The sequence below is a fragment of the Eremomyces bilateralis genome (assembly GCF_010015585.1).
Source record: "Eremomyces bilateralis CBS 781.70 unplaced genomic scaffold P152scaffold_5, whole genome shotgun sequence".
NCBI classification, from domain to species: Eukaryota; Fungi; Ascomycota; class Dothideomycetes; order Eremomycetales; family Eremomycetaceae; genus Eremomyces; species Eremomyces bilateralis.
This window is the reverse complement of record NW_022985071.1, coordinates 278,561-300,259: the sequence shown is the minus strand read 5'-3', so window position 1 is coordinate 300,259 and position 21,699 is coordinate 278,561. Positions and strand designations below refer to the sequence as shown.

General features: G+C 54.2%; 8 protein-coding genes across 8 annotated transcripts; 3 read left to right on the top strand and 5 right to left on the bottom strand.

Annotated features, from left to right (window-relative positions):
- Positions 1–71: 71 nt before the first annotated feature.
- On the bottom strand, positions 72–1,307 carry P152DRAFT_264159 (uncharacterized protein). Its single transcript, XM_033674815.1, has 2 exons — positions 514–1,307; positions 72–410 (listed from the first exon to the last, which is right to left on the bottom strand). Exons 1-2 carry the CDS (start codon positions 1,121–1,123, stop codon positions 256–258), a joined length of 765 nt encoding a protein of 254 aa, XP_033535846.1. The 5' UTR covers positions 1,124–1,307; the 3' UTR covers positions 72–255.
- Positions 1,308–1,936: 629 nt separating this feature from the next.
- P152DRAFT_264177 (Phosphomevalonate kinase) lies at positions 1,937–3,983 on the bottom strand. The gene is made up of 2 exons (XM_033674816.1): positions 3,373–3,983; positions 1,937–3,166 (listed from the first exon to the last, which is right to left on the bottom strand). The coding sequence occupies exons 1-2, from the start codon at positions 3,630–3,632 to the stop codon at positions 2,074–2,076; spliced, it is 1,353 nt and encodes a 450-aa protein (XP_033535845.1). The 5' UTR covers positions 3,633–3,983; the 3' UTR covers positions 1,937–2,073.
- Positions 3,984–5,387: 1,404 nt separating this feature from the next.
- Positions 5,388–9,203, top strand: P152DRAFT_393611 (uncharacterized protein; the record flags this gene model as incomplete). The annotated part of the gene is made up of 1 exon (XM_033676208.1): positions 5,388–9,203. The coding sequence occupies one exon, from the start codon at positions 5,388–5,390 to the stop codon at positions 9,201–9,203; it is 3,816 nt and encodes a 1,271-aa protein (XP_033535844.1).
- A 662-nt stretch (positions 9,204–9,865) lies between these two features.
- P152DRAFT_393659 (S-adenosyl-L-methionine-dependent methyltransferase) lies at positions 9,866–11,473 on the bottom strand (the record flags this gene model as incomplete). The annotated part of the gene is made up of 1 exon (XM_033676212.1): positions 9,866–11,473. The coding sequence occupies one exon, from the start codon at positions 11,471–11,473 to the stop codon at positions 9,866–9,868; it is 1,608 nt and encodes a 535-aa protein (XP_033535843.1).
- Positions 11,474–11,973: 500 nt separating this feature from the next.
- On the top strand, positions 11,974–12,920 carry P152DRAFT_465132 (uncharacterized protein; the record flags this gene model as incomplete). The annotated part of the gene is made up of 2 exons (XM_033680609.1): positions 11,974–12,652; positions 12,700–12,920. The coding sequence occupies 2 exons, from the start codon at positions 11,974–11,976 to the stop codon at positions 12,918–12,920; spliced, it is 900 nt and encodes a 299-aa protein (XP_033535842.1).
- Positions 12,921–13,414: 494 nt separating this feature from the next.
- Positions 13,415–13,856, bottom strand: P152DRAFT_392879 (uncharacterized protein; the record flags this gene model as incomplete). The annotated part of the gene is made up of 2 exons (XM_033676168.1): positions 13,415–13,600; positions 13,716–13,856. 2 exons carry the CDS (start codon positions 13,854–13,856, stop codon positions 13,415–13,417), a joined length of 327 nt encoding a protein of 108 aa, XP_033535841.1.
- Positions 13,857–16,508: 2,652 nt separating this feature from the next.
- Positions 16,509–17,180, bottom strand: P152DRAFT_431916 (uncharacterized protein; the record flags this gene model as incomplete). Its single annotated transcript, XM_033677429.1, has 1 exon — positions 16,509–17,180. The coding sequence occupies exon 1, from the start codon at positions 16,953–16,955 to the stop codon at positions 16,509–16,511; it is 447 nt and encodes a 148-aa protein (XP_033535840.1). The 5' UTR covers positions 16,956–17,180.
- Positions 17,181–19,477: 2,297 nt separating this feature from the next.
- P152DRAFT_367137 (HET-domain-containing protein) lies at positions 19,478–21,699 on the top strand (the record flags this gene model as incomplete). The annotated part of the gene is made up of 2 exons (XM_033675441.1): positions 19,478–21,451; positions 21,637–21,699. Coding segments are annotated over 2 exons (2,037 nt in total), but the record flags the coding sequence as incomplete, so codon positions are not given.

The window sequence follows — 21,699 nt, the reverse complement described above, 5'->3', positions numbered from 1 at the left end:
TGAAATTAATGAGAGTAAGGTGTAAGCCGGATGCTTTTCATCGTGAGATAGGCAGGCACAAGCAGACCATAGAATGTGGCTGAAAGAGTGTGCTTCACCACGCGGGAATGGGCCCGTTCTGTTCATGTAGATCGCCATGCTCTGCAATCCACGTGTCTCCCAGATTTCTTTCCGCCGACAAATCCCATATCCAGACAGCTAGCGGTTCGATGCCGACCGTCTCGTATATAGCCTGCATGCGAGACATCCTCCCGATCATAAGATTACGCAGCACCGGGTAGACTCCCTCCCTTCGGCATCGCGATCCCTCGCGGCCGCCTTCGTCGCTTTGGTATCCTCCTCTTCAACGAGCTCCTGCGGGCGGACTGTCATGTGCACGACGTTCGGGTTGTCGGCGTTAAACCGGCAATCTACAGCCACAGTCAAATTAGCAACAACTCTTTCAATCTCACCCTCCCCACGAACCCACACCGCAGCAACAGATAGGATAGGATTGGACAGGAAACCACGTACCCCTTAACGCCGTATTATCCTCTAACATCCGCCCAAAATGAATCAACCGAATCGAACTCGGCGCCACCGGCCGCTCCTCCCACTCCTCCTTCCACTCATTCCATACCAGCTCCTTCAGATTATACACGCTGATGTTGAACGGGTCTCCGTCCTCTGCCTTCATGCTGCGCTTCCCGAGGTACTTCTCGTCGATACGCATCGCGTGCCGCGCGCCGGAGGTGAGGAGGAGGGTGATTAGGACGGGGGTTTTCGGGAGAGGGGAGACCGGGGAGGGGGTTTCGGGAGCGGGGGCGTCGGTAGGGAGGGGGGTGGAGGCGTCGGTGGGTGGGATGGGCTTCTCGTCGGGTTTGTCTGCGGACGTTACGGGTGCTGATGCTGCGTCCGTGGCTGCGCTAGGAAGTTGCGTCGGAGGGGGAGCGGGAGCGGTCGATTCAGGCTGCTCTGGCGCGACGGCCGGGGTGGAGGGGAGGTCGTTCATCTCCACGGCACTGGGCGCATCGCTTGCTGTCTGCGGGGCATGCGACGTCTTGGGTTGTTCTGATACCAGTGCCACCTCCTCGGAGGGTGCTGGTGGTATTGCGGCGTTGGTGGAGGGAGCGGAGCTGGCCATAACTGGCCTGCGTGGGAGATGAGGTCACGTCACGACGGAGGGCGGCGAGTGGGAAGTTTGCTGAGGTGCGGATTCTGGGACGGATTAGATTGTCGATGACAATCGAGATGGTCCGGGTTTATCTAGATGTCGGGGATGCAGCGGTATGGATGGATGCGTCTCATGCAGCGAAAGGCGAAATACCCGATAGGCTAGCTGAACCGAAGGGTGGATGGAGGATGACGCCTGAGGGAGGACAAGGCGGGCCGGATCGTTCGGTGGGGATGGGTTGTCGTCCTAGTCTGGGGTGGGACGGGGAGATGCAAACGATGGACTATTAGTGAGCGGAAATGCGCGGAGAGGTAGATGGTATGGGAAGTGATGTGGGATTAAATAGAGAACATGGAGTGAAACGTGCTGGAAACGTGGAGATGGGATGAGAGAGTGCTGGAGCCGTGGTTATGGTTGTTGGAGACGCCCAGCGCCGTCGTCACGACGATGGATTCCCTGGGATTCCCTGGGCCCTGATAGATCCGTTGAGTATAAACTTTGTATATAACAGAAAAACCCGACAAGATCGAACAGAATAAAGTTGTACAGGTTGAACAGAGCTTCACATGGTTAAATCTGGATTGCTTGGAAAGTTCTATAAATTCATGCGTCTTATCACGAGATCTCGTCTCATCTCGCTTTGTCATGTACGACGGTACGATGCGGCTTCAGATTATAAATCCAGTTCTGCGATGGTCTTGGGGGATTCTCACAACGGATCTTCTGCAAAAGTCCTGGAATCACTCTACTAGACGTTCGCTTGAAAAAAACCAAGGGTGCTTGAAACTTTTGGAGTTCACCATCTGGGTGATGAAGGACCAACCTGGTCAGGGGCAGTCGGAAATATATGAGGTCCATCGCAGAACCCGGTTATGCATCCGTCATTGATCTAGATAGATGTATAGTTCCCCTCTTAAAAGCTATGAAAGCCAATCCTGATACTGGGCCACATCCTCCGTCCGAACGCCTTCCATCTCCTCTCGGACATCCAGAATCTTGACCCGCCCGGGCTTCTGCTCCCTGTCCGTCTCAGCGTCAAACACGTACCCATCAACCAACCGCTTGAGCCGATCCAACACCTCTGGGCGATCCTCGATCAGCACTGCCACCGCGTCAAACCCGCCCGCACCCGGTACCACACCCCCCACCACCCCGTCCAACGCCGTACACGCATCCAACAACATCGTCTGTGTCTTCGGCTCAATTGGCACGTCCGCCGCCGTCGACATCTTCCTCGTCAGCGTCCGAATCGCCGCAAAGCACTCCGTCAACCTCCTATACTTTCCATCTCCCCGCTCCCCACCCCCTTCCGCCAGCCGCCTCAGCTCCTCCGCCAGCGCCTCGTTTTCCTGCTGCAACTCCCCCCACAGCGCGTCCGCCTCCTCCCGATGCTCCGCCCGCCACCCCAACACCCGCCTCACCATCCCCGGCGTCTGCGTCCCGCCATGCACGTCGCACATCACCAGCCGCAACCCCGCCGGCACCGCGACCGCGCCCTTGCGCACCTCCGTGTCCCATTTCCCCTCCGCGTCCTCCACCGTCGTGCGTAACCGCGCCACAAACCCCGCCGACCCGGCTTCTCCTTGACCAGAGAGTACGTCGGGGGAAAAGCGCCGGTACACGCAGCTTCCGTAGACGGCGGCGGCGACGTCGAAGCCGGAGCCAACCTTCCCTTGCGCCGCGCAGTGGGCGGCTTGCGCGAGATTATGCAGAAGGGCGCGTGAGGCGGACGAATTGAGGTCGAACGTCGAAGACGGAAGGTGGTGGGTGAGGAGGGCGGCGGTGAAGGCGGTGACGAGGGCGGCGGAGGAGCCGAGGCCGGTTTTGTGGGCGGAGGGGAGGGGGACGGCGAAGTGGAGGAAGCGGGGGGTAGAGGGGGTGGAGGGGTGAGAGTAGTAGTCGTTGTCGGCAAGGATGGCGATAGAGGTGGGGGGGAGGGGGGATGGGGAGAGGGTGGTGAGGTAGGTGAGGACGTGGCTAAGGGCGGTTTCGACGAAGGGATTAGGGGATGCGCTGGAGAGAAGAAGTAAGCGATTGGCCCTAAAGGGTATTCGAATTTAGGGAATTGACGTATAATGACTCGGACGGAGGCAATTGTAGCATATAGAGCCAAGGAAAATTATAATAGACTCAATATCAGAAAACAATATATCGCATCTTCGAATCATCGATTGCGACTCCACGACATCAAGGTCCATATCATCTCCAAAATCACTTACGCTCTCAACTGCGTCACCGTCACCCCTCCCCCCTCCTCCCTCACCCGATACCCATACTCCCAAACCGCCTCCTCAAACTGCGGCGACTTGACGACCACCTCCTCCGACACCCCGTCCGTGCTCGCCCGCGGCCTGACGACCACGTGTATCCGCGCGCTCAGTCCGAACACCAATCCCGTATATTGGCGGTCCAGGACAAGATAACCGCCGGCGAGGAGCACCTTGCCGGGGGCGGAGACCGCTGTGGGTTGGGCGGTCATTGTAGCACTGGGGAATGGGGGTGGAGGGGTAGGTTAGGGAGGCTAGGATGTTGTTGATGACGACGACGACGACGACGCAAAAAAGGTTAAGATCGAGATGTGGTAGTGGTGACGGCGATTGGAATCACCGATGCCGTGCGTTATGCGTACCTGGCGTGTGGGGATTATTCGGCCCAGTGGGAGGGAGGTCTGGTTCGGGTCGCAGGGTGCGGACGATCAAGGCATCAGACTGGCCGAGCTCTCCTTGATTGATTAGAATTTCGATATGGCAGATGATCGTCGATCCATCAGCTTGGGGTGTTAATGCTGATGCCTGGTGGGCCAAGATGACATGCAGGATTCCTGAAAAATGGCGCACTCGCTTTGCAGGCTCCGTTATGCTCCTATTCGTTTCATGACCTCATGATGTGGCCTCTACAGGAGGTGCCGCGTTATCAGATGGAAGCCTCACATGGTTTGGTGCGTATATTGGTCTAATCTAGCCCTACTGGTTATCAGATTGCGAGACGAGGTTCTCTGTACGGAATACTGGTAGGATTAAGGATTGATATATGTGGCGGAAAGGACGGTACATCAAGCAGAGCAAGATCATCATGGCTCCCGCACAGTAGGGACCAATCCAGAGACCAATCTGCTTCTAACCTCTCGGTACCCCGAGAGTTGATAGATTGAATAATAGATCTTCTTCACGACAGCAATTAACATGAGTAAATATATCAGACACCTTTCGGCAGGAAACCCTTCTATTCAAGGCTTGCATCTGTCCAGGCTGTCCTTTTTACAAAGCATGACGACGTTCCCGTTTATCAGATGGACCATCGATCCAATCGGTCGGCCCCAGCTTTTCCAGAAATCCGTCGAAGAGTCCGTAATAGTTGTAATACTGTTTTAGAGGCTTGGAGCACCGCCCCTGCTGCATAGCGGATGGTGAGTCAAAGGATCCCTCGCCTAGCCGGATGCAGGAATAATCGCGCAGTCGGGCAGTCCATCAGGCCGACTGCGACTCAGCGACTCAGCGACTCAGCGACTCAGCGACTCAGCTGTAACTTGTAAGTTGTAAGGTATCGAACAGGAGCTCTGCCAAACCGAAATCGCCCGAGCAGCCTATTGCAGGCCATGGACCTTTCGTATTCCCTTACCAGCCGGCACTACATCCGAGAATCCGAGGGTCCCGGGTCCCCGAATGGGGTGGAATCCTGGAGTCGCCGCGTCGCCTTGCAAAGCCTTGACTGGTGAATAATGGGGATTTAGAGTGCTAGCTCAAGTTGTTACATTGGATTGATGACTGTGGCACAGACTTGCACTCAATTTGATGGTTCCGATGATCAAGATTTCTTCGTCATCTTCGTCTCGTCTCTTTCTCATCCCTCACTCCCTCACTTACGGTATTAACTTTAGGGCCATATCTTGCCTGACTTGACTTTCTTCCTTCTGTCCTTCTTTTGCCTCTTTCATTTTTGTCAATTCAACCTTTTTACATCATCCTAATTGACCTTTCATTTGTGATCCCCATCTTGTGTTCTTCGTGCTACATTTGGCACGGAACCGAGTCCAGGTCTCGACCAACCACCACCATCGCAACTAGAACATATACCCTCAGGGTAGCGCGTTCATTGACGGCCATTAGTCGTCAAATGAACCTGCATCAGCCATTATCGAGAATTCAAGTATGGCCTTGACGATATGCCATCGGTCCAATCGCTGACGTCGCCACAGTCTCACCCTTCGAATCTGAAGGGTTCCTCCATCTCCTAAATGGTTCTGAAGGCTCTCAACCTTGCACGCCTTAGCTTATCGAAAGCCTTCACCCACGGATCCGCGCAATCCCTCGTCGCCGGATACCAATCCTCCTACGCCTCCCAGAACAACAACCCCTTCAGCTCCTTCACCAACGGCTTCGCCAACCGTTACAACAAGGGCTCCTCCCTCCAACACCACGCCGCGTTCGCCTCCCAGACACAGGGTGCTTCTGGGAAATCCGCGCAAAATGACCAGCTCGACTCGTTAGCGGCGTACCTCGTCGCCTGGCATAAACAACGACTCAGCGATCGTGAGTGGCGACAGTACCAGTTTGCTAAACGAATCGAATGGAAGGCTCCTGAGGAGTCCGCGGAGGAGGCGGCGGTTGCGGAAGCGGAGGCCGATCAGGCTTTCGAAGCGTCACAAGATGGTTCCGAAGATGCTGCGACTCGAGGTCTCACTCGGTCATACTCCTCGGGGGACCTCGAGAGTTGGAAGAAGGTTGGCGATGTCATGGATAGCGATGTCGCCGCCATCGCCAAGGAGCATGAAGAGCTCTCACAGGCGCGGAAACAACATGCTCAGACAACCCTGCTCGACACCGAGCAGACCAGCAAGTCCGGTGTCGAGCGTCACTCATCCAGCGAGACGTCGCTCTCCGATGCCGTCTTCACTGTGGGCTCGGAAGAGGCTCCATTGACGCCGACCACGCCTGTCAGCCATTCGGAGCAATTCGAACATCATCTCATGAGGCTCGCCTCCTCGGGGAAATGGATGGACATCGCCGCCGTCTTCGAGAGCATGTTGCGGACCGGCGTGAAGCCAACCGCAACCGCTTATAATGCCCTGCTGCAGGCTGCCATAAACATCCCGGTTGGCAAACATCAGCGCGTGCCCAAGGCGCTGGCTGTTTACTCGGACATGCTCAAGCGTGGCGTTGCACCGACCCTGCCGATCTACACACAGCTGATCAACCTTCTGTCTTCCCGGACGCTCGACGTGCAGGCCATGCGGAAATTGTTGTTGACGAAGCAGACGCGATACGGAGGCGAGGGATGGTCCATGTTCCGCTCCGACGAGACGGAGCTGGAGATCTTGAACGAGGATGACTCGTTGCCGTTAGCCGTGCGGATCTTCCAGTCGGCTGTCAAGTCGTACGCCGGGCCGCTGGACGGCGAGTCATATCGCCTCCTCATCTCCGCTTGCGCGAACGAGGGCAAGGTGGATGACATGGTTCGCGTCTACGAGCACATGGAAAAGTTCCAAGTGACCCCCCTCGCGGACACCCACGTCAAGATGATCCTCGCGTTCGGCCGCTCCGGTGACCTCAAGAGCGCCGTCGAGACCTATAACGAGTACCGCGCCCTGGCCATCGAAAACAACAACGGCACTTTAGATATGTCCCGAAAGGACAGCGATATCTACGCCGCCGTCGTCCAGAGCTACCTCGCCTGCGGACGCATCCCTGGCGCCGACCGATTCATTGACCGGATCCAGGAGTCGCTTCCGGCGGAGCAAGTCGCCGGTCTGCGTGACGCTGTCAGCCTCCAGGCGAAAATCCCCCAATTACTGCAAGCGAACCGCTCAACAGACGCGTTGGAACTCGCAGAGCAATTGAGCCCGACCGCCCGCGATTTGGCCATGGCGCTCGTTGCAGAGCATGCGGCGGATCGCGACGACCTCGACATCGCAGTTAAGGCGTTCAAGTCGATCGTGGAACCCGGACAAGTGCCCAAGTCGGCGATCATGGCGCTTGCGGCCATGCATGCGCGCGAGGGCAGCTTGGACGCGCACCAGTACATGTGGGACGTCATCAACTTCGAGCAGATGCAGCCGTCCGTCGAGGCAGTGACGCTGCACGCGCTGTTCCTCATGCAGCATGGAAACATGCAGGGCGCGTTGTCGGCCACGAGGGAGATGTTCAAGCTCATTCGAAACGACGCGCACGGTTCGAGCGAGGTGACGGAGCGGATGGATGAGTCGATCCATGTGCTACATGACCTCACTATGAAGGCGAGCGTCCTTCCGGCCGAAGCGAAGATGGATTTCCTGTGGCTGATGGTTGAGAATGGGGGATTGATTCGCAGTGTTGCGGAGCATACGCTGGCAAGAATGGGTCCGGAAGATGTGGCGACGTTGAGCCCGAAGGATCTTTTGTTGCTCGTTCAGATCCAGAGCAGCATCGTGGCAAGTAACCCTCAGGCTGCGGATCTCGCCAGCTCGTCGCGATTAGCCCACGCCATCGATCAAGCTGCCGTTCGAGGTGTCGTCTTTGATGAACGCACCCTCAAGCTGATCGAGGAGGCCCTGACGAAGACCAAGAGCGTGGAAATCTCTCAGGCACTACAGAGTTTCCGCTTCCCCGTGGCTCCCGTGGTCGCCCCCACGCCGCAACACGCGTTTGCCCAGGCCTACCAAGCGCCGTTCGAAGACAGCTTCGACCCCTACGGCAAGACGACCGACAACAAAGGCTCCGTGGCCATCACCGAACTTCTCGAGAAGACGTACGGCAAATCGTCCAGCCACTTCAACGAGGCGCTCCAGAAGTTCCGCAATATGCGCCGCGCCGGTCGCCATCCGCGCTACTTCACTTACGCCAAGCTGATCGCCGCCGCAGCGAAGGAACATCGGTTCACGGACGCGCAGGAGATCCTGGCGACCGCGTATCAGGACCTCCCGCCGATGCCGCAGTATCGCATCGTGAAGCATGGATGGGCTACGATTCTGGATTCTATGGTCGCGGCGTGTCTGACTACTGGAAGACGCCACCTTGCGGGCGACTATCACCGTCAATTGTTGGAGATGGGCGCCACGCCCTCAGCCAACACCTTCGGACTGTACATCACGACGCTCAAGGAAGGCGCTAAAACGTTCGACGAAGCATCGGAGGCCGTTCGCATCTTCTTGCAATCCAAGACTGAAGGTGTTGAGCCTAGCTCATTCCTGTACAACGCGCTCATCGGTAAGCTCGGAAAAGCGCGCCGCATCGACGACTGTCTGTTCTACTTCACGGAGATGCGCAGCCTTGGGATCCGCCCCACCAGCGTCACCTACGGCACCATCGTCAACGCCCTCTGCCGCGTGTCCGACGAGAAGTTCGCCGAGGAACTCTTCGAAGAGATGGAATCCATGCCGAACTACAAACCGCGCCCCGCGCCCTACCACTCCCTCATGCAATTCTTCCTCACCACCAAGCGCGACCGCTCCAAAGTCCTCGCCTACTACGAGCGCATGCGCGCCCACCGCATTGAACCCACTTCCCACACCTTCAAACTCCTCATCGACACCCACGCCACCCTCGACCCCGTAGACCTCCCCGCCGCCGAGCGCGTCCTCGACGAACTCCACGCCTCCCCTCTCGCCGCGGAACCCGTCCACTACGCCTCCCTCATCCACGCCAACGGCTGCGTCCTGCACGACCTACCTGCCGCCCGTGCCCTCTTTGACCGCGTCCTCGCCGACCGCCTGGCCGCCCCGTCCCCGTGCCTCTACCAGGCGCTCTTCGAATCCATGGTCGCCAACCACGCCATCGCGCCGGAAACCGTCGACGCGCTGCTGGACGACATGGCGCTACGTCGCGTCGAGTTGACGCCGTATATCGCCAACAGCTTGATCCATGGCTGGGCGGTGGCGGGCGAGGTGGACCGCGCGAAGAAGGTGTATGAGAACGTGCCGCGGGGCCGGAGGGAGCCGAGTACGTATGAGGCCATGACGAGAGCGTTTATGGCGGCGGAGCGGAGGGAGGAGGCTAGGGGAGTGGTGGAGGAAGCGGTTGGGAGGGGTTATCCTGCGGCGGTGGCCGGGAAGATTGCGGATTTGGTGGGTGCGTAAGTGCATTCCGTCCATCCCGTTGAGATCACATACACCGGCCTAGTTCTCCTATGTTTTTGCTCTTGGCGTCATGTTTGTCCGGCGGCGTTGGGTTACGGTGCGGTACTTTGTACAGTATGTGCAACCACCCAAAGTGCAGTGATCTTATCACACGCTTTTTGGGTCCTTGCGCGACGGATCCATCGCCCCGCTTCGGCGCTGCTGCATACCCGCTTTTCGCAGCATTAGGTCTTCGGCGTTCCATCATTTGTTTTCCCACCGCCTTCAAGGCGCTTTTCCTTTTTGTCCTCAAAATAACGGCCGTGGAGGCGTTCCCCGCTTCGAGGAAGCGGAGATCTGGCGTTTCTCGGACCGGGAGTTCGAAGCACCAGCCGACGAGATCGGTGCGGCTGGGAGTGTAATATACCCTGGAATTTCCTTTTCTCTTTTTGTGCGAAGGGATTGGGAACGGATATCATGAAATCTCCACTCTACTAAATAGACGGTGAAAGATAGCGGGACGGCCCTCATTAGACGAGCGGCGGACAGCAATTGTAACCATATATATGTAACCTGATGTGCAGTTTATGGTGATTTGAGTGCAATAATTGTAGCCCGTAAAGATTATTCTAACAGCGCTCCGATAGTAATCTACTCCTATATCATTATCCAACGTTTAAACTTCATACAATCTGCTTCTTCCTCAACACCGCAACCCCCTCCACATGACTTGTCTGCGGAAAGAAATCAAATCCCCTCACACTCTCCACCTCATACGCCCCCTCTCCCTCCCCAAATCCCCCATCCACCCCCTTCACCCCATTCACCAACGCCCCGACGTCCCGCGCCTGCGTATGCACATTACAGCTCACATACACCACTCGCGCCGGCCCGAACAACAACAACTGGCGCAAAAACGCCAGATCGCACCCTTTCCGGGACGGGTCGATGACGACAGCGGTCTCCTCCGGCGGGAACTCGACGACCTCGAAGATCCGCTCGGAGTTGCCGACGTGGAACTGGGCGCGCGACTCGGACAGGTGGTTCAGGCGGGCGTTGCGGCGCGCGAAGTCGATGGACGGGTCGGAGATGTCGATGCCGAGGGATTTTTCGAAGAGGGAGGAGAGGGTGATGGTGAAGAGGCCGGAGCCGCAGTAGGCGTCGATGAGGTATTTCAAAGGGGGGACATCTGGAGCAGGGTTGGAGGGGAGGATGTGCGAACGGATGTAGTGGGTGAAGGGGGAGAGGATGGAGTTGTTGTTTTGAAAGAACGAGCCAGCAGGGTTCTCGAAGATGAAGTCGTCGACATACTCCGTGCTGGTGGCGCGTTGGTCGGCGATGTAGGTCTTGTCGTGATAGTGGGTGGGAAACTCTTCGCGGACAACGTCAGGTGGGGACGTGGCAGACTCGTCGGTCGCTGGGGTGTCTTCGGGTTTGGGGATTCGTTTAGTGCTTTCTCGAAGGAGAATGGTGGCGCCGCGGCTGTATTTGTCGAGATGGTCCACGACGAGTTGCCGCTCACGCTTGAGCCCCTTGAGAACGGCCTCGGTGCCGATCGGACAGTCTTCAATGTCAAGCGTCTTCCGCGTGTTCTTAAGCATGTAGCCGATCGGCGGTACTTCCGTAAACGCCGCCTTGATGCCCTTCTTCCGGTTACTACGAAAACCGGGCGGCCCATCGAAATGCGGCGTCAGCTTGGTGCGGTAGCCATACTGCAGCGGGGACCCGATCGTGTCCCCCACCGGCGGCAGCAGCGTTGGGTCGATGGTCGAAAAGTTGCGGAACGCTTTCTCGACGATGGTCTTCTTGTGCGCGAGTTGGTCGTCGTACGCCATCATCTGGAACTGGCATCCCGAGCATTTTGAAAAGTACTGGCATCCGATGCGGGAATCGTCGCGTAGAGAGGAGGGTTCGAGCACTTTGACGAAGTCGGTCATGGAATACGGGTGCTCATCCATATGCCGAAAGACCTTGGCGAGCACTCGATCTCCCGGAACGGTGAAGGGTACGACATAGACTCGATTGTCCTTGGGGTTGAATGCAAGCCCATCGCCGGTCGAAGAAAGTAGTCCGACGTCCAGCTCCAACTCGGTTTGAGTCTCGACCAGTTCTCCAGGCTCTTTCACACCAAGCGATTGTTTCTCGAGTAATGCTCGAACATCTTCAAGCAAAATGTCCTCGGAAGACGCCTCGATCCAATCGCCTCCTTTTTTCTGCTTCTTGGCCTGCTTCTTCCCACCAGCATACTTGGGTTTCCTTTTGGTGCCGCGGTTTTCCTGAGCGGGAGGCATGATAAAAGATGGCAGATAATTAAAGTTCCGGATCCTGATTCGGGTTAATCTAGTGGGAGGAATAAATCTGCTCAGAAACATGGTTTGCATCAAAGCATTATCAATGAAGAAAATACCAAATATCGGGTCTCGGGGAAATCAACTTTTCGATGGAACGAGCTAACCGTGTTGGGTCTAGCGCATTCAGCATCCCGTCCAATTCGCAACGACGTCGAGAGATTTCAAAAAGTTCCAATCCAAGCACGACACTCCAAGAAGCCCCCGATCGAGCTCATCAGTCTTCAATCGCTGATTGCAAGGCCATTCCGAGAGTTTAGACCAGCTGGAGGTTCAGTCGAGACGCAATGAGCGTCTCGCGCCCAGCAACATGTCTCTTCTCCCTCTCCTCCACATGTATCCATCGAGCCTCTCACCTCCGAACCCCCATCCGACCCTTCTCTAGCACTCCCACTCGCCCCGCTCGACGACGTCCTCGATATGCGAGCATCAAAGCCGTGGACATGAAGCTCGTGGAGGAGCGCGTCGCCCAAACCGAGTCGGAGAACCGTCCCTTCACCTCCGCCGAGCAGCAATCCATGGCCAAGTACTACACTCCTCAGCAAATCGAAGCCATCATCGCAGCGGAGAAGTCCATAGACACGAATGATCTCGCGCTCCAAGGTCAACTCCGCTCGGACGCCTGGCGGATGGAATACCTCGACGACTTCACCAAGCTCCGATCCGCCATCGACTATCCATCCAACTCCCCCTCCTCCCCCCACCCGACCACGTCCGTCGCCCCTGCGATCCCTAAACTACCTGACAGCGATTTCACCGCGCCCACCCGCCTACAAACCGACACCGAAGGCCCGATGGACCGACTAGCGAAGATCTCCGGCTTCGACCTCAAGGAGATGAAGGGCTTCCACACCCGCGTCCTGGTTAACCGGCGCGTCGTGAACCAGACGCGGCTGGGGAAGATCCAGTCGATCAGCATCCTGGCGCTGGCGGGTAATGGTGACGGGTTGCTGGGGCTCGGGGTGGGGAAAGCGGCGGAGTTCGCGGACGCGATGAAGCATGCGCGGCTGGATGCGATTCGGAATATGAAGCCGGTGCCGCGGTATGAGGGCCGGACGATCTTTGGGACGGTGCATGGGAAGGTGGGGGCGGTCCAGGTGGAGTTGAGTTCGAGGCCGCCTGGTAGGTTCGATCGATGTGTGACGAGGAGACGTACTGACTGATTGAAGGGTTCGGCACGCGAGTCTCGCATCTGATCTTCGAGATATGTAAAGCGGCGGGCATCACGGATCTATCAGCTCGAGTGGGCAAGTCACGGAATCCAATGAATACGGTAAAGGCGGCGTATGAAGCTTTGATGAGTCAACGGCTACCAGAAGACGTTGCACGGGGACGAGGGAAGAAGTTGGTGGATGTACGGAAAGTGTACTATGCTGGGAATGTGTTGTAGATATCTAGCGATGCATACATAGCATGGCGCTGAGCTTGAGGCTGACTGTTTATTGCACAGTTGGTATGTATTATACGTCGCATGTCGACATTGTATTCATCCGACCATTATTCGTATTTGTGCAAGCCTGGTTCACCGACGTTCGTTTTGCTACTCTCTCTTTCCTTAGGTGCTGGCACACAGTCGTGCCATCAAGAGGACAGCTGACTGGAGATCCTCCGATGAGTAGCGCCCTCCGATATCCGGAGCGTTTCCAGTATAGGAGCCATCCAACTGCTTTTTCAGCTAAATCTTCATCCGCGGCCCCGAATGCCCTTTTCGCAAGCTGTGTGTCGCATAAGGGCGCTTCACAACCCATCGGGGGTCCATTTCGCGATTCAAGCCCAGATTGAGGAGTCAGGGCAATCCGTACATCTTTATGCATTGCCCCTAGGCCTTGCAACCACGAATCGCCAGCTCTTTCAATGTGTTTCCCACTGACTGAACCAGCTCTTTCATTCCGCACCAGTGGCCGACTCCTCATCCGCCTCATCCCCTAGAATCTGCTGCTGCAGCACAATGCTATACACACTCGCCTTTAGCAGTGTGAACACCAAACTTGTCTTACGCTCCAGTCCGCGCAACGACTCGAGGATTTGGGTGCTTGGTTTGGCGGCGAGGTCGGCGAGGAGGGCTGAGAACTACATAATATCGTTAATTGCAAGTTCCATCAAGGAATCAAGACAGGTAGTGCATCTATGCGGGGGAGGTCGCAGTATGGCCTGAGTGCCTGAGAGTATCCTGAGGAGAACATACACTGTTCAGGTTTTCGAGGACTTTAGTGTATTCGTCTAAGACCTCTTGCTCGAGCGGAGTGAGTGACTCGTCGTCTTGTGCATGGTGATGCGAATTGGGATGCGGAGAACCGCTCGTCGTGGTTGTCGGAACCGAAGCCATTATAGATGGTAGGGGCTGGAGTGGCGACTTCGACTGCCGGTATTCAACCTGATTACAGCATAGGAGTAAAAGCTGGTACTTTGGTTCTGGTTTGCAATGATGAATAGTATAAGGAGCTTGAATGGCTCACGCTGTAAGTTATCGAAGTCTATGTGCTCTCAAGAATGTTGAGTCTCGTGTGGTGATAGAAAACTTGTTGCCTTATTGCCTCGTCGTCTTAGTGTACATGTATGTAGCATCGTGAATTCGTGATAGTGATGCCCATCCATGTCTTACTAAGTCATACGTCCACCCTCGGAATCGTCTTCCCATTGGCACTGTGCTAATGTCTGCGGGAACAATAGGTAAATGTCGAATTGAATATGGACCCAGATAATGTTGACTTTGAATGTCTTACTAAGACCTACCCCGACCCTCTAGGCGACTATGTCGGGCTCAACTCTCTACCTCTTGTGTATATTACGGTAAATAGGCCTGTGGTGCATAAAGGCAACCTGTCGCAGACCAAGGTATCATCTTGTCGCACGGGTAGTGCTAAAATGGTTGGGGGTCGGGTGATTTGGTGACAGCAGCGAAGTTGTTGTATTGTGTAGATAAAATAACTGAAGCTTAAGATTACAGCATTTACACTTTACTCGATTACAACTGTTGTAAATGAGTTACAACTGTGGATCATCAAAATTTACACCGTAGACTCCATTAGGACCTATGGCTAACAGAAAGGTGGGTTGTAGTGGAGTTGTAAAATGGTATTCGAGGTTACAAAACCTCTCCAATACAACTCTGCTGCTTGATCATCAGATTACTCTGACTTCTAACCATTTAGCACATCCCGTGCGACAGCAGGAATCAATCAATCAATAAACCCCTATCACGACGTCGCTACTTATCAACGTCTCTTTCTGTAAGGAGTTATTTTGGTAGACTACTCGCAACCCAGCTTGTTGATCCAAAACGAGCATACAGCAAGTGCCATTGCTACAATCATGGGCATCCACTCTCTTCCACTAGAAGTTGTTGAGATGATTTACCACCACCTCGATCCTCTATTCCATCTAGATCTTGCCCTAGTGGACAAACAAGTTTTCAATCTTTCGCGGCACATTATTGAAAAGCACCAAAAATACTACTACTCCTACCGGACATTTTCGGACCAAGAGCCGGCTGCAATTCTTAGGCAACTTCGCAATGTTGCAACGGACAATGTTGCGGCATGGCATCTTCGGACTTTCGAAGGTCTCAACAGCTACCATAAATGTAGGCTAACTGGTCATGTTAGCGAGGCGAAGCTTGCTGCTCTGGCTGAGACCGTTTGCAAAACCCTGGGGGCGATCGGTATACCTGCCTTTGGCATTTCTCAAATTCGAAATGGGAATCTGGAAGCACTCGAAACCGGCTTGCTTGCTTTGTCTTCCCGAGTCCATACCGTCAAGACCATCTCTCTCTTTCCCCCGCCTAATCAGGATAAACTTGATGAGATCACGGAAGAGTTTTGGGCTTCCCATCGGTCGTCGTAAGTAATCGTCCGTAGCTTACAATCGCAAAGGAATAGGCAAGCTGAGCCCTCCCAGTCAAGACTATGCAGTCGATCCAACCCGCAACTTCTTCTGTAATGCCATCCGTGCCTTTCACGAAATGAAACCCGAGCCCCTCTGGCCACCAGGTTTCGAATCTCTGCACACAGTGATGATCACCGTTCCGCATCGCGACTTCTATCCTCCCGACTTCGAGAGGTACTCAGGCCTATGGGCCATCAACGTAGCGCCGGTATTCCTTCTCCCCAACATCCGGAAAATCTACCTCGGAGGCCTGTGGATAAACGAGGCCGACGTCAATGACGACGACCCGTTAGTGGACCCAGATATCCCCGGCTTGGGATTGCCATCGGCCTCGTCGTCTGTCGAGCACCTGTTCATCGAGCGCGCGGGCAACGAGGAGTACGACGGGGAGTACGTCAAACACGCTGTAAATGCATTTATCGACAGCGCGAAGGCGCTAAGAACTTTTATCGTTAAAGACTGTGGGTTCAACGACTTCGATAACACTATAGGCTGGCTAGGAGAAAGGCATGGCGAAACTTTGAAGACTCTTATATTCGGGGATGAGATTGGCGAGTTGAGGGGCTATCGCTGCTCTAAGTTCCGGCCTGAAGAAGTCATCGACCTTTACCACTGCGTCACAATTATGACGCTGGATATAGGAGACATCCTGCTCGGTTCGATGACAATGGAGATCGACAGGGAAGAGGAAGAAGAAACACCTAAGGGCAACAACGGGGGCGCGAGCAGCAATTGGGAAGGTAGATCGGATAACTGCGGCTCCCATGCTCGATCAGTCGAATTCTTTCAGTATTGCGTTCCGAACACTACGGAAGTGTTGGTACTGCGGCCGAACAGGTGGCAGCGACTCCGCGGGGGCGACTTTAAGGCGATTGCCAGTGGAATCGTCGCGCTGCTCGAGAGTAACGTGGTCGAGATGGAAGGTCTGCGGCACGTATACCTAGATGAGGTGCTGGACTGCGCAGATGATACGCCCACACCAAAGTTGGGCTGTCCGCCGGGGCCGACGGGTCCGGCCCTTGCGCGGCATTATTTTGAGAAGATAGTTGAGGCTTGTACGGAGCGTGGCATTGAGCTGCACCTTGATTCTGGGTCAACGTCCCGGTACATTGATAAAGTTTGCAAAGAGTTGTTTGATCTCGAGCTCAAGGCCCCACCGCTTCCTGGATCGGAGGGTTGCATAGAAGTTTCTACTGAAAAATATGGTACTGTAGATTAGATCAGAACTACACGATGTATTATCACCACTAGGCAAATACCAACGTGTTGACATATGGTCAATCAGAACGATCCGTGGAATCCAATCCTGCCAGGTCTTGGTAGAATCACGGGAAAAATAGGCCTGTGGTGCATAAAGGCAACCTTCCTGCTTCCGGAACGCCATCGTCTCGCTCTCCGTACGAGGGTTCAAATCCTGCAAGTCGAATAGAGCCTTAAACATGATCCCTCTAAGGATTTTTACACGGGAGACTGCCACGTAGGTCAGGCCAGGCGCGAACTCCCGCTCCGAAATGTCCAGCATAGCCCGTGCTAGAGTCATTCCCTGCGACTTATACGTTGTGATGGCATCAGTGATGGTCAACGGGAACTGTGAACGTAAACAGGAAGTATTCCCGATATAGAACTCGCGGCGTGATGGGAGGATTGGGACCAAGACAAAGCTGCCTACGTCCAACGTCGGTCCCTCATATCGATCGAATTGAACGAGGAGTATAGAAGAAGGATCCTTCTGGATATTAGCACTAGTCTGCCAGCGAATATCACGTACTGTTCCCACCGCACCGTTCACTAGGCCTCGTTGGGTCTAGAGATTCTCTGTCAATATAACACGGGTTCCCAACGCCATCGGAATCTTAGAATAGAGGTTTCTTGCCTCATTAGTCGGAACATTTTCTGCCTCTGCCCCTCCTTCGTGAATTGCTCGACACATCATTACAGGAGAACAGAGATCGTGTAAACGACGATAGTTAAACACGGCGACAGGCGTTTTCTTACCGAAGATACGGAGAGCGTCCCGGAACGATGCCACCTCCTCAGACTGAAGCATGGCCTATACTCGTGTACTAAGCAGTGTCCAGTCGTCACGGGCTGCGGAGCCTATCCGCAGATAATCGAGAGCCTGGTGGAACTGAATTGACTTAACGATATTACCCTGCTACCGAACGACTTCATTAAGCTTAATCGTTCGCTCGAATTAGTAGTAGATATTACGTCCATACTATTCATCTAGCTTTAGATGTCTCTTCTGGTTATAAAGAGCAGTTTCCAAGACCGGAGGAAGCTGGAAGAAGTCGCCAAAGAGGAGAATACAGAGACCACCGAAAGACTTGTCTACGCCAGGAAAGATCTCGCGGCAACGACGGTCAATATAGGAGAGCTGGCGAAGGCCGATTATACATTTTTTTCGTCGATGATCAGATACCGTATAGAGCTACCCCGGAAAGTGCCCTGAGCGGCTTAAAAAGCAGCCGGGCAGCCGGCCGGAGGGGATCGAGAGACTTGACATCCTGAACAGGAAGACGAAAAAGAGTATAACTAGTGTCGACACGGAGAGACTACAAGCTGCGACGCCCGTACGCGCGGCACGAAGAACAGGGTTCGATAATCTATGCCGTGATGCCGTCTCCTGCCTGATCAGTGATCACCCATTGAATTATTTGAGGGCCCAATGTCTTAGTAAGATATACCCCTACCCTCCGAGTCGTTGGCCCAAGACGGCCAAGAGAGGACCCCCCGGTTTGTAACCACCCACGCCACCCACTTTGTAACCAGCATAAACTCCACCAAAGGCGATGTCCCATTCAACACTCTCTACTTCAAGCAAGCACAAGAGTGCTGACTGGGTGAGTTTCGGGTGAGCCTTGGCGCTTCGTCCGCTCAGGCGGGATCACGTTTTGGGCAGTGGTTTGGGTGAGTTGGGGGTGAGCCGCCTCTGAATTATGGTATATTGCCCGCCGCTGGTGTCGCAAGATGCCTCTGTTGGTTTCTACTGCCCTAACATTCCTTTCACTGCCCATTACCCCTAGGTACCCCTAGGCTAAGCCTATTTCGGACAACTTAGTCTTTTCCCTTGTATTTAACTTAACCTCCCCCCCTGCGTGATGGAACGCCCGCTGTGCTGGAACGAATTCGAGGTACTTTGACTTCAACCCCACTCAGAGGCTCTATGGATATTGTAATTCTTATAAATCCTTATAAAATCCGTTTCCCGGCCCATCTTAAACATATGAGACGGCGTGAACCATAAAAATTACGATTCCGTGGTCGCCGGTCGGCCAATTTCAGGGCAGCACTCGGAATGCATCTTTAACGCTGAGATACTATGTCTATGCTACAACGCCACCATCATCGTAGTTTCTTTTCAAAAAGCCATAAACGAATGATCCTAAGTCATATAATCCCGTTGTAATGCTAGAAGTCCTTTATCCAGAGCATGCGTTGTGTTGGAAGCGATCTTAGATATTTCGACCATGCAGGTCGGTAGCTACTAGCAGCCGATCGCACTTCCTCTTTCGGCGACCCATACAGTCATGGGGCTATTATATAATAACTAGTACATTGTAAATTACTATGACCTAACAGGTCTCCCTAATGATGGCCTTGGCAGACTAACGCTCTTGGGTGTCACTAAGTGTCCCTGTGTGAAGGAAACCAGCGTGAACTGTGAAGGCAAGCACCAGACCCAGAACTTGAGAGTCAGCGTAATGTATGAATTTGAACGACCAGCCACATGTCCGAGTTTCTCGATGACTCTCCGTCTGAGACGATCTTAAACAGATGTTAGCCGTATGCATCTTCGACTTATCGACATAATGTGCCAACTACGGTTGACGAAGACATGCACGAGAGAGGATGGAAGAGAGGCGATGCAGACCGTCAGGCTCGACAAGCCACAATCGGTGTCGCTCAGCCTTGTATAATCGAAACCTCCGCAGCCTTGTGCCTAATCACATTGTTCATCGTCGTCTGTCTTGATGTGCCAGCTAACATGTGGTTCGAATTTCCCAGACCAGGCGTCACGATTTCTCGATAACGACGATCTGTCGATTCCTGCGACCAACGATGCGCCTCTTAAAGCTCGACGGCAACGGTGGGTTCAGCCTGGAGACATTCCAAACCACGATCCATCCTTATGCCATACTTTCTCATACGTGGGGAAGCGACAGCGATGAAGTCACATTCAAGGACATCACGGATGGTGCCGGAAAGCAGAAGGTTGGATACCAGAAGCTGGTATTCTGCGGAGGTCAAGCGAAAGCTGACGGTCTATCCTATTTCTGGGTGGACACCTGCTGTATTGACAAATCGAATAGTGCCGAGTTTGCAGAGGCGATTAACTCTATGTTTCTCTGGTACCAGAATGCCGCACGATGTTACGTCTATCTATCCGATGTTTCGGTACGCACGCCGGACGGTCTAGTGTCTCATATCGAATGGGAATCATCCTTTCGCAATAGTCGATGGTTCACACGAGGATGGACGCTCCAAGAGCTTGTCGCTCCGAAAACCGTCGAATTCTATTCCCGAGACTACGTCCGACTAGGTGATAAGAAGTCACTCGAACGAAGCATCTACGATAGAACTGAAGTCGCTATCGAGGCACTCCAAGGCCGTTCGCTTTGTGATTTTAGCATCGAGGAGAGGTTTCGATGGGTTAAGAAGCGACAAACGACTAAAGAGGAGGATATGGCATACTGCCTTCTTGGGATTTTTCAAGTCTTCTTACTGCCTATTTATGGCGAAGGGCGAAAGCATGCAATAAGAAGGCTGCGACGAGAGATCGAGGACTCCGAGCACACCAGCTCGCGTCCATGTAGGACCTTTGATTTCGAATGTGCGTATCTCTTTGCTAATGTGCTCCATTTTATAGCGCGAAAGTTGGCACGTACTATCTCTTTCGACCGCAATCCTCGCTTCACCGGTCGCGAATCCGAGCTTTCTCGAATTGAGAAGCTACTCTTCCGACATGGCCAAACCACGAAGGTCGCAATCACTGGACTTGGGGGGGTGGGGAAGACGCAGTTAGCGATTGAGATAGCCTATCGGATCACGGAGAAACAGAGGGACCGCTCAGTATTTTGGATTCCTGCGACCGATCCTGAAACCCTTCTTCAGGCGTACTCGGCAGTAGCCGAAGAGTTAGATATACCCGGAAGAGATGAGCAAGGAGTAGATGTGAGGCGACTGGTTCAGAAATACCTCAGTGGCGAAGGCGCGGGCCAATGGCTCATGGTGTTTGACAACGCCGACGACATGGATATGTGGGTGGGAAAATCAACCGCTAGGCAATCTATCCGTCTCCTCGACTGCCTTCCAAGGAGCAATAAGGGAAGTATCCTCTTTACGACGCGAGATAGGAAGCTCGCTACTAAGCTAGCGCCTCAGAACTTGGTAGAAGTGCAGGAGATGAACCTAGAGGCGGCTTCGGAGCTCCTGCAGAAATGCCTGAACGGACTCGATATAGCGCCCTACCAAACCGCAACCGAAAACTTGCTTACGCAGCTGACTTACCTTCCGCTCGCCATCGTTCAGGCGGCAGCGTATATTAATGCGAACGGCATCTCGATCGCGGACTATCTTTCCTTACTCGATGAGCAGGACGAGTCTATAATTGAACTTCTAAGCGAAGACTTTGAGGATAACGGCAGATACGATAATATCAAGAACCCAGTGGCCATAACATGGCTAATATCGTTCGAGCGAATTCGGCAGCACGACTCCCTGGCGGCGGACTACTTATCGCTAACAGCATGTGTTGAACCAAAAGAGATCCCACAGTGTCTTTTTCCACCTGGTCCATCTCGTAAGAAGGAGACAGACGCTATCGGGACGCTTCATGCGTATTCATTTCTTAGCAAACATCCGGCCGGACTTACGGTCGATCTTCATCGTTTAGTACATGTAGCTGCTCGTAATTGGCTCCAAGAGAACGATCAACTGGCCCAGTGGACCGAAAAGGCAATTGTGCGACTAGAGGAGATTTTTCCGGATAATACCTACACGAACCGTAGCATATGGAGGGCGTACCTGCCGCACGTGCGCGTTGTGCTGCAGTCTGACTTCGTCCGGAAGGATTCGAAGAGGAGGATAGATCTCCAATGGAGATATGGAACGTGTCTTGACGCCGACGGACGATGGAGTGAGGCAGAGATTGCGTATTCCCAGGTGCTCGAAATAGAAACGGGGTTGCTCGGCACAGAGCATCCAGACACGCTGACCAGCATGGCCAACCTGGCGTCGACGTACCGGAATCAAGGCCGATGGAAGGAGGCCGAAGAGCTGGA

Excerpts from the sequence above, each read along its gene's own strand:
- P152DRAFT_264159 (XM_033674815.1), bottom strand. The coding sequence starts at position 1,123 with ATGGCCAGCTCCGCTCCCTCCACCAACGCCGCAATACCACCAGCACCC. Across the intron at positions 411-513 it reads GGATAATACGGCGTTAAGGG|ATTGCCGGTTTAACGCCGAC; the intron begins GTACGTGGTTTC and ends CTGTGGCTGTAG.
- P152DRAFT_264177 (XM_033674816.1), bottom strand. The coding sequence starts at position 3,632 with ATGACCGCCCAACCCACAGCGGTCTCCGCCCCCGGCAAGGTGCTCCTC. Across the intron at positions 3,167-3,372 it reads ACGGTGACGCAGTTGAGAGC|CGCATCCCCTAATCCCTTCG; the intron begins GTAAGTGATTTT and ends TCTTCTCTCCAG.